This window comes from Balaenoptera borealis (assembly GCF_965194805.1).
Source record: "Balaenoptera borealis genome assembly, chromosome: 12".
NCBI lineage: Eukaryota > Metazoa > Chordata > Mammalia > Artiodactyla > Balaenopteridae > Balaenoptera > Balaenoptera borealis.
Window position 1 is genome coordinate 78,166,310 of NC_138869.1, and position 10,282 is coordinate 78,176,591.

At 36.0% G+C, this 10,282-nt stretch overlaps 1 protein-coding gene across 2 annotated transcripts in view; it reads left to right on the forward strand.

Annotated features, from left to right (window-relative positions):
• The window catches only part of CDC5L (cell division cycle 5 like), a 46,396-nt gene extending 41,786 nt beyond the window's left edge, over positions 1 to 4,610 (forward strand). For both annotated transcript variants that reach the window (XM_082347578.1, XM_082347577.1), the window contains one exon: positions 450 to 4,610. In XM_082347578.1, the coding sequence (XP_082203704.1) occupies positions 450 to 554 (105 nt within the window). In that variant the 3' untranslated portion in view covers positions 555 to 4,610. The remainder of the gene's footprint in view (positions 1 to 449) is intronic.
• The last annotated feature ends 5,672 nt before the right edge of the window (positions 4,611 to 10,282 follow it).

The window sequence follows — 10,282 nt, forward strand, 5'->3', positions numbered from 1 at the left end:
CATTAAACCAGTGTCTTTTTGTTTTGTAATTTAGGATGCTGGGAATATATCAGTAGCTAGTCATCCCAGAGCATCAAGTTCCTTTGGCCAGATTTGGTTTAACTTTATTTGCCAAGTGTGCATGATAGCCCCTGCCCAGATAAAGGGCAGCCAGGGCTTATTTAAGTGCATTTGTGGGTATCGATAGGACAATAATGGCTTGTTTATTTGAGATAGCAGCAGCGGTTTTATAACAAGATGGTAGTTGTATGACCATATCAAAGAATGGCCACAGGACTGGTTTTATAGCAGAAGTAGTTACTATTTTTGTTTCTCTTTGGGGAATACTTACCTCTTGAAAGTGTTGACTTAACTCAGCCGTTTGTAAGATGATAAAGTACCATAAGATATTTTTAATTTTCAGTGTGCTTACATATGAAAAAATTATTTAATGGTTTTGTTTCTTCAAGTGTCTAAAAGAAGATGTTCAACGACAACAGGAAAGAGAAAAGGAACTTCAGCATAGATACGCTGATTTGCTGCTGGAGAAAGAGACTTTAAAGGCCAAATTCTGAAGCATATTCTCTCACAAGATGAATTAATTGCTGGTGTTCATACCCTGGAAGGCTGATACTGATGTTTATCTTCATTGACAAATTTGCCCACCATCTGTGGTTTTTCAGTTGTTTATTTTAAATGATATCGATCTTACACATTTATGTATAAAGACTTTGTAACTCCACAGGACATTTTAGGGTTTAAATTATTAAGACGATCATTCTTTTAGAAGTGTCATATTTGCAGATTTTTTTTAGTTTTGGCCTTTAATTTTAAAAGCCTGATTTTAAACTGCCTGGAGTAAACTCTCGAATAAAAACAAAATATAAAAACTTGAGAATGTAGCCTTTTGTTTGAAGTAATTAGATACTTAGAGTGCCCACAAACCAGCAAATATGTACTCTGTGTCATATTTAATGAGTAACTCTCGGGTGATCAAAATGGCGATCCAGTATCTTAATTTAAATCCTTAAGAGGCAATCCTTCTGTGGCTTTGTTAGTTTTGACTGTTTTTGCATAGGATGGTCATTTCTCTATACGTTGACAAGATAGATTAACTTTTTAATACCTCAGTGTTTTTTTCAGTTTAACTTTAGGAAGGTCTCTTCTCTGCCCAGCTACTTACACAGTTCATGGATTAGGACTCAAAAGATTTAACTTTTCTTGACCTGTTATTTTCTTGTAAACATTTTTTTGACGAAGGCATTTTAAAGATTAATTTCAACAGTACTATCAAACTTTATTAAAGCTCCTTGTTTATCTAAACAAGTCAGTCACACAAGTGTAGAATTTGGGGAATGCATAGAGGTGGGAAGATCTAACTTTATAACAATTCATATGGAATCGTTAGTTGGCTACAGTTCAGTGTAAGCCAGTAATATGTTGGACTCACCAGAAAGTTTGCTTAGTCTTAGACTGCTAGGAATTAAAGGGAGGGGATGGAGGGACTCATTCATTCGTCAGGTGTTTATTGACTGTATAGCCAGTGTCTGAGTCCTGGAGATAGAACAGTGACTAAAATAGGCAGGGTTCCTGTTCTGTGGAGTTTACAGTCTATTGAGAATGATAGACAATGAAAATTCAGGGAAGAAGAGCGACTCTTCTTATGCACCAGGCGCTTATTTAAGTTTTGGAGATGAACAGTTATTAAGACAAAGTTCTTGCTCCCATGTAGGTGACATTAGTGGGAGGAATACCAAACATACAGGGAAAAGTATCAGATCGTGAACTTTAGATTTAGTGGAGGGAATTAAAATAGGGTGATGAGAGATAGTACCTGGGTGGCTGCTGTAGGTTGGATGATCAAAGAGCTCTCTGAGGAGATGTAGTTGGCATCTTAGAAGGAGCCATCCTTGTGAGGTTCAGGGAAGAGCAGTGCCGACAGAGTGAAGAACTAGCACAAAGCCGCTTCGGTGTATTTGAGGAGCAGAAAGGAAGACAGTGTGATTAGAGCGTCAGCAATGGCATTTGTATGAGTCCTGGTTGGATAGGGCCATATAGGAAGCTGTCGTAAGGAATTTGGGTCTTATTCTAACTATGATGGGAAGCTGTGAGAAGATTTTAGCAAAGGAATGACACTATCAGATTTATCCTGTGGCTATACTGTTATGTCTCACCAGGCTGAAGGTAGGGAAGCCAGTTAATGTAGGAGCCTGATGCAGTAATCCAGGCAAACAACAATAGCGACTCAAACTAGGATAGAGCCAGTCCTGATGGAGACAGGTTGGAAGAATTTGAGCAGTAATAATTCTGTAGTCTCATCTGTAGTCTTTATAAATAAATTTATGTTTTCCAGGTATCTAGTCACTTAATTCTAGTACTTTTTTCAGTAATTTCACATGTATTTTTAGGAAATACTTTGATCTATGGTTAATGATAATGTTTCTTCTAATAGTTTTATTTAATTTTTATTGCATGTTTTGTTGGCTGAAATGTTAAATAATGACGATGGTGATAGTGGACATTCTTGTTTTAGTTCTCATTTTAATGTGTGTGTCAATAGTGTTTTACCTATAGGTTGGCTGTTTTGAATCAGGTATTCTTTTCTTTATCTAGAAAGGAAATACCCTCTATTTTTAGATTTTAAAGAATTTGAATTAGAAGTGGCTCTGGAACTTTGTCAAATACACTTTTTGGGTATCCATTGAGATGATCGTATTTTTTTTGGTTTTTTCTTTTTTTTTCATTTGATTTGTTGATGATGCTTTAATAGATTTTCCAACATCAAACCATCTTTGAACTCCTGGAATCAGGTCAGTTAGTTAAAAAAATTTTTTTTTAAAGATGTACAGTTTACTTGCTTTGTATGTAGACTTGAGTTATAAAGTTTAAAAATAGCCGATCAAATAATATTAATAAAGAGTCACTTTGTTTTTGAAATTTGAAGTAATGCACATACCCATATCCTAAAAAATGACCAAGAATTTCATCGTTTTGAAACTGGCAGTCTTTCTGCAATTGTAAACTCATGATTTTGCCTTTTAGCAGTGCAGCTTTAACTGATAAACAGATGTGCCATCCTTTGTCAGTGTCCTGTAGTGCCTCGGGGTTCTTTACCAACACCCTCTGAGAGCAATTTGGGTGGCTGTTTTAACATTCACCTTTATTGTATTCTCTTACAGGCGTTCATTAAGTGGTGGTATACAAACTAGTGTTCAAAAGCTCGTTCAAGTTTCAGTAAATTTGGGGCAGAAATTAAATGTGATAAAGAGCCAAAAGAAACCACCACTATGAGTGAGAGCTCTCTTTGAGATTATCAATATTAGAAATAATGGTGAGATAAGAAAAAGTAGCCTCAAAGAAAAAAATACACTACAGTGATTGTAGACTTAACGCTCTCCAACCATGCATCCTCTATCTTTACATTTATTTTCCTGGGAAAATTAGTTTTGAAATATGGGATGTCCTTTGGAATCCATTTCTCCTAAAATGTGACTGCCCTATTGCTACTATAGAATTTGATTTGCTAATATTTTATTTAGGAAAATTGCTTTTTTACATGAGTGTGTTTGGTCTTTTGGGCTATCGTCCAAGTTTTGACATAAGGGTTTTGCTAGCTCTATAAAGTGAATAGGATAACTGTATATATTTTTCTGTAGTTATATATAACAGTTAATATAGCAGTTATATTATAGCATGGGAGTGATTTGTTCCATGAAGAATTGAAGGACCATGCTTATAAAACTTTTGAGTTCAGACTCCTTTTAGGAAATAAATTTTTGATAACTACCAGTCTCTTTTGTGCTATTAGTATGTTATGTTTTTTTAAGTTTAAGTAACTTTAAAATTTTTTGTTTTAAAATGTATATCTCCTTTTGTGTTTATTATTTACTAAATTTATACTTTTCCAGAAAACTTCTCATTTTGTTGAAATTTAACATTGTATAATTTTAATAGAGAATAAAAAAGTCTCTTTTCTATTAAGCTTGCTACTTCTAAGTTGTAAGAAATTTATCTTAGTTCTACCATTTTTTCCCCCCTTGATTAGACTTGCTAAAGGTATCTTTTTTTCCCTTAAAAAAAAGAAAACTGTGGATTTATCAATTGTGATTTTGTTTTAAAATGTATTACTTTCTCATTTTATGTTTATTATTTCCTTTGTTTGCTCTAGATTTTTTTCCCTGTACCTTTTTGAGTCTGATACTTTTTGTTTGTATACAGTTGAATACATTGAAGGTTTTAGGTTATCTCTAATTTCAAATATGTTCACATCCCAGCTATGTTAATGTGTCTTGTTTTAGTAGTTTATTTTTGTGTCTTAAGTTTTTGGTTCAGTAACTAAGAGTATTTAAGAATTCCTGTGTGGTTAGACTTTTTTTAAAATTTTTTTTTTCATTTTTTGGTACTTGTAGCATTTTTACCTTGAAAAAAAATATGGCTTATGTGGTTTCTGTTTTTAAGACTTTATTGCGGTTTGGGGGCCTAGCATTTTTTAAGAGTGTTCTATGGGTGTTTTAAATGAAAGTTTATTCAATTTGTGTGGGATAGAGGTCAATGTGTATCTATTCAACCACTTTAATTCAATTTTTGTTTTCTTTTTTTTTAATAAACTACCATAGAGTAATAGTATTGTCTTAGAGTCTCCTATTATAGTTATTTCTCTCATTTTCATCTTGTCCGTCTAGCTTTTGCTTTGTATATTTTGATGCTGTTACTTAGTATATAAATACTTGTGTCTGTTAGGTACAATTCATAAGGAAGACTTACTAGTCTAAAGTTATTCTTTATCTCCTATTTATGCTTTTTGCCTCGAATTTTACTGTTTTTGATATTAGAATATTTCTCCTCTTTTGTTTGTATTTGCTTGATAAACTATCCTCTTATTTTTAACTTTCATATAATTTCTAGTTGTCTCTTAAACAGTGTGTCATGTTGGATTTTATATTTCAACCCATTTGGAGGGTCTTTGCATTTTAATAGGGAGTCTAATCCATTTGCTTTTATGTTAATTACTCACTTTGGTCTTCTGTGATTTTGTTTTATGCTTTCTCACCGATTTCTCTCATTTCCTAAATGGAGTGTAATTTCCTGGTTTTAATTTTCTTAGTGATTTAGAAAATACAAATCCTCAAAAAAAAAAAAATCCTCTTGTAAATTTTACAAATGATTTGTGTTATCATTTAAGGTTCAGGATCATTCAGGAGAAAGAAATACCAGTAATTTGAACAGGGAGGGTTCAATATGAAGAATTATTAACTAGGTAGCAGGGGATTAACCACTAAGAGGGGCAGACATCTCTAAACACCTGCATAGCAGATGTAGGGAGCAGCCACTGCTTGTAGACTGAGAGAGTCCCCAAGGAAGGAACAAACTTGAAAGAGCCCTTTCTCTCCTCCCCCAAGGCTGATATTCAGGTCTCATTGAAGACAGTGTGGTGTGGCCCACTGGATGGAGAAGTTTGCTGAGGTGCCACAGTTTAAGGTGGCAGGCAGGGTGTCAGGGAAACTCGCTAGGAAGTCACTTGCTGGGGTGCCTGTGACCCTTGGAGGAAAGGTGCTTCATGAGGTGCCAGCAAAATTCCGGAGAGAGTGTGCTGCTGGCAAAGAACCTCCCGCTGGCAAGAAAGCCACATGCTGACAAGGATGCATTAGGAGCAAGAAGGAAAAGCACCGGAACCGGGAGTGAAGCCCCTTCCACTTGTAGTGCCCCTCCAGTGCCCTTCTGCTGAGAACGCCTAATAATGTGTCACCAGTAAAGGAGGAATGTTTATAGGTCACAACTCTAGTATCACACGGCAGTATCGTTTGTGTCCCCTTTATTCCACATTTGGAGTCAAATAAAGCCAAGGAGGGGAGTGCAGACAATATTCTCTCTTTAAAATTTTTAGTTTTATCAGTCATACATGCATATGTTTAGAAAATCAAATTCTGGAATGATGGTGATGGCTGGAATATCTTTTAGATTTTTGAATTTTCTTACTCCCTACATAAAAATGTAGCAACTAAAAACCCCTGGACAGCACTTACAAGAACTAGACGACAAGCTGTCCCCATGGACTCCGAAATATGAGGGGGTGGGGATAAGCCACAAACAGGCACAGGACCTGTGTGCTTTCGTGTCTGTGCAGGAAAAATAAAAGGGAGGCAATGGGGCATCTGTGTAAGAACAGGAGAACCCCAAAGTAGCCAACAGGTATTCATGGAATGAGTGGTAGCTAAATTTGAGAACGATGGATAAAATTGGGAAGTGTTTTGGCCACTGGGATAGTGGGTGAGTGAAAAAAGGGAGTAAAAGTCTGACGACAAATTGGTAACCTCGATAATTGATGTGTTAACATTTTTTAAGATAGGTCTAAATATTTCAAAAGTCTGTCTCAAGGCAAGATTTTTTCCTTTCAGGGGGAAAAATGCAATAACTTATTATAGATGGGTGTTAAAATTACCAGCTCTAAAATATTTGTTAAACTACTATGTAGAGTTGCACTGTCTAGTAGCCACTAGCCACATGTGACTGTTGAGTACTTGAGATGTGCCTGGTTTAAATCGAGTTGTGCTCTAAGTAACTTTCTGGATTTTGAAGACTTAGTATGGAAAAAATGTAAAATATCTCAATTTTTAAATATTGCTTACATGTTGAAATGAGAATATTTTTGATATAGTGGGTTAAATAAAACATTATTAGAATTAGTTCACCTGTTTTTACTTTTTAAAATGTGGCTAGTAGAAAATTTAAAATGACGTGTGTGGCTTGCATTATATTTCTACTGCCAAACACTGTTCTAATTTTTTTGTTATTGATTCATAATTTAATTCCATTGTGGTTTGAGAATATACTCTGGATGATTTCAGTCCTTTTAGGTTTATTGAAATTTGTTTTATGGTCTACCATATGGTCTGTTTGGGTGAATGCTCCTTGTTCACTTGAAAATAATGTGTATTCTGCAGGCTGTAATGTTCTATAAATGCCAGTTAGGTCACATTGATTGGTAGAGCTCAAGTTTCCTATATACTTAGTTGCTTTTTTCTCTCCACTTGTTCAATAAGTTGCTGAGAGAGATACGGTGAAATCACCAACTGTAGTTGTGGATTTGCATATATGTCTCCTTTTAGTTCTGTCAGTTTTTGCTTTTTCCGTTTAGGAGTTTTGTTATTGTCTGCACTCACGTTTAGGATTATTGTGTCTTGTTGAATTGTCCCTTTTGTCATTGTGAAATGTCCTTTATATCTGGCAACATTTTTTGTCCTGAAGCCTGCTTTATCTGATACTATGTCAGTATGCATCTTTTTCTGTCCTTTTACTTTTGACCTCTCTATCCTTACAGTTATGGTGGGTTTTATCATGTTGTGGTAGGCATGTCTCTTAAGACTGCTTGATATTCCACATGTCACTGAGGCTCTCTGTTCTTTTAAAAACGTATTATTCCTTTTCTCCTCTGTTCCACATCTTGCATAAATCCTACTGCAGTCTTTCAAGTTCACTGATCTTTTTTTTCTGCAGTATCTATTTTTTATTATTCCTTTCCAGTGAATTTTCATTTCAGATATTTCATTTGTCTTTAGCAGTTCCAGTGTGTTCTTTTTTACATCATTTCTCTAACAGTATTCGTATTTTCCTTTACATTCTTGAGCATAAAGAGCATGTTTACAATAGCTTTTTATTTTTAATTTTTTAATATATATAATTCTTATTAAAGTATAGTTGATTTACAATATTAGTTTCAGGTGTACAGCATAGTGATTCAATATTATTGTAGTTTATACTCCATTTAAAGTTTATAATAGTTTTTTATTTGGATTGGAAAATGCATCATTAATTTATTATTTTTATTTTTTTATTGGAGTATAGTTGATTTACAATGTTATGTTGATTTCTGCTTTACAGCAAAGTGACTCAGTTATACATGTACATATATATATATATATATATATATACACACTTTTTTTAAAAAATTCTTTTCCATTATGGTTTATCCGAAGACATTGAATATAGTTCCCTGTGCCATACAGTAGGACCTTGTCCATCCATTTTATATGTAATAGTTTGCTATAATAGCTTTTTAAATGTCCTTATCTGCTAATTCCATCATTTGTCATTTCTGGGTCTGTTTCTATTGACTGATTTTTCTCTCAGAAGGTCATTTTCCAGTTCTTTGTAGGTCTAGTACCTACAAAGGATGGTATACATTGTTAATGTTACATTGCTAGCTTTTGTTTTCTTCATATTGGGCTTTATTCTAGCAGGTAGTTAATTTACTTGCAGATCAGTTTAATCCTTTGAGGCTTGATTTAAAGCAGACTATGGCCCATGCCTGTTTTTGTAAACAAAATTTTATTGGAACACATGAATCCACCTTTTTGATTCATGAATAATTATGGAGGTTCTTTCTACATCTTGGGAGTATATCTTGTACTGGTAACCTTTGAAACTGAATTCATGGAAAAGCAGTTGTCATCCTGCTTTCCACCAAACGTCACTTGATGTTCTGCCCCTGCCTCTCTCTTCCAGTGAGAACATTTGGCTGAATGTACTCAAAGATTGTCCTGCTGTAATGAAGTGGCTAAAAAACAAGTTGGACCAGATTTTAAAAACGCTGCATGTGGCTTGCCTCTAGGAGGTGTATGATGGGTTAATTGGAAGATTAAACGTATAATTTACTCTCTGCTTCCAGAGTAGCCCTTGCAAAGAAACTTAATATCTGACTGAGAGCAGAACTGTTCAATATATGTGGGTGATGGTTATTTGATTACTCCAAGGAGAACTTCCTGCTCACCCATAAAAAAGGTCAGGTTTGCCAACTGTAGTTTTGTGTTTAAAACTCTTTACCTGAGGGAATTCCCTGGTGGTCCAGTGGTTAGTACTCATTGCTTTCACTGCTGGGCCCCGGGTTTGATCCCTGGTTGGGGAACTAAGATCCCGAAAGCTGCGTGGCCAAATTAAAAAACAAAACAAAACAAAACAAACCTCTTTACCTGAGGAAGGAGAGGTCAAGAAAACCTGTTCAGATTTAGGATTTGCGTGCTTTCTTGAGAAATCTAGAAGTTTTTAATCTCCATAGACGTGTCCAGTGTCTGCCCCCAGAGTTCAGACTTGGTTCATAAGATCTTGTGGAAGGGGAATGACAGCCATGTTTAATTTGGCATTGGGGTGGCAGGAGCAAGCTGCTTCTCTGCTTGGTGAGTTAGGAGGAACCCATGTGAATGAACTGCCTTTGAGTACTTACAGGATTGCACTTTGGAGAACTGAGCTCAGAGGGAAGGTGGGGATCTTAGCAGTGATGAGGCTGCAGATGGGAGTAGGCACTAAACTAGAGGGATTTGGGGGCATTTACCCTGCAGAATCTGTCATTTTCAGAAGGAGGGGGAATGGAACTAGAGGGTGGGACTAGGGAGCATCATGACTTACAGACTCTTGTGTGGAATTATTTTCCCAGTCACCTGTCTGGTTTTATTTTCCGCTCTTGCTTTGATGGTAATCAAGTATTTTGTTCTTGCCTTTAATAAGAATTAGTTCTGAAGTGACAAGCCTGTTATGGTTGGTTAAGGAAGTCGTGGCCTACCTCTTCCAAATTCCCACTGACTCCTCTGTCACCAGGGCTCAAATGCCATCTAGTGGTTGAATGGAGGAGTTGCTTTTAACTGAGGGACCAACAACTGGCCCTTCAAATTTGAAAAATAGAGCATGTTCATTCTCAAATGTCATCACTATCTTCAAGTGAACTTGCTCTTTTGGAAATACTTATTTTGAACTAGATGAATTCCAAAATAATACTAGGTCCTAAAATCCCTAGCAGTTAATGAGGAAATAATAGCAGTGATTTTGCTTGATGACAAAACCACAGCAGATATGTAAAGGGAAAAACCCAAACAAAACCAGTGCTCTCTGAGAAACAGCTTCATCCAACCTGAGACTTAAGTCTCCCTCAATAGACTGAGCTACTATAGGGAGCTCCCTGAGTATGGGTGCGGCAGTGAAGACCTGCATCTCTCTAACTGTACCTGCGACGTGGCTATAAGGTACCACAGTGATTGTGGAGCAATTTCATAAGCATCAGGATACATGTGTGTGGCCCTTTCCCAAGTAGTCCCCTAGGAAGTCAGGCACTTATTGCAACTATGCTTCCATTGCTTCAAAAAAAAAAAAAAAAAAAGTCTTTGGAACTATGTATCGGGATTGTTTTGAAACCTCCAGTGGTGCTTGGGAAAGACTGACCTGGAGGCAGTTCCTATAATGGGGCTGGAAAGGAGAGAGGCAAAGGCAGGAAGACTGGTGAGAAGGTATTGATTGCAGGAGTCCAAGAACGGGTGAC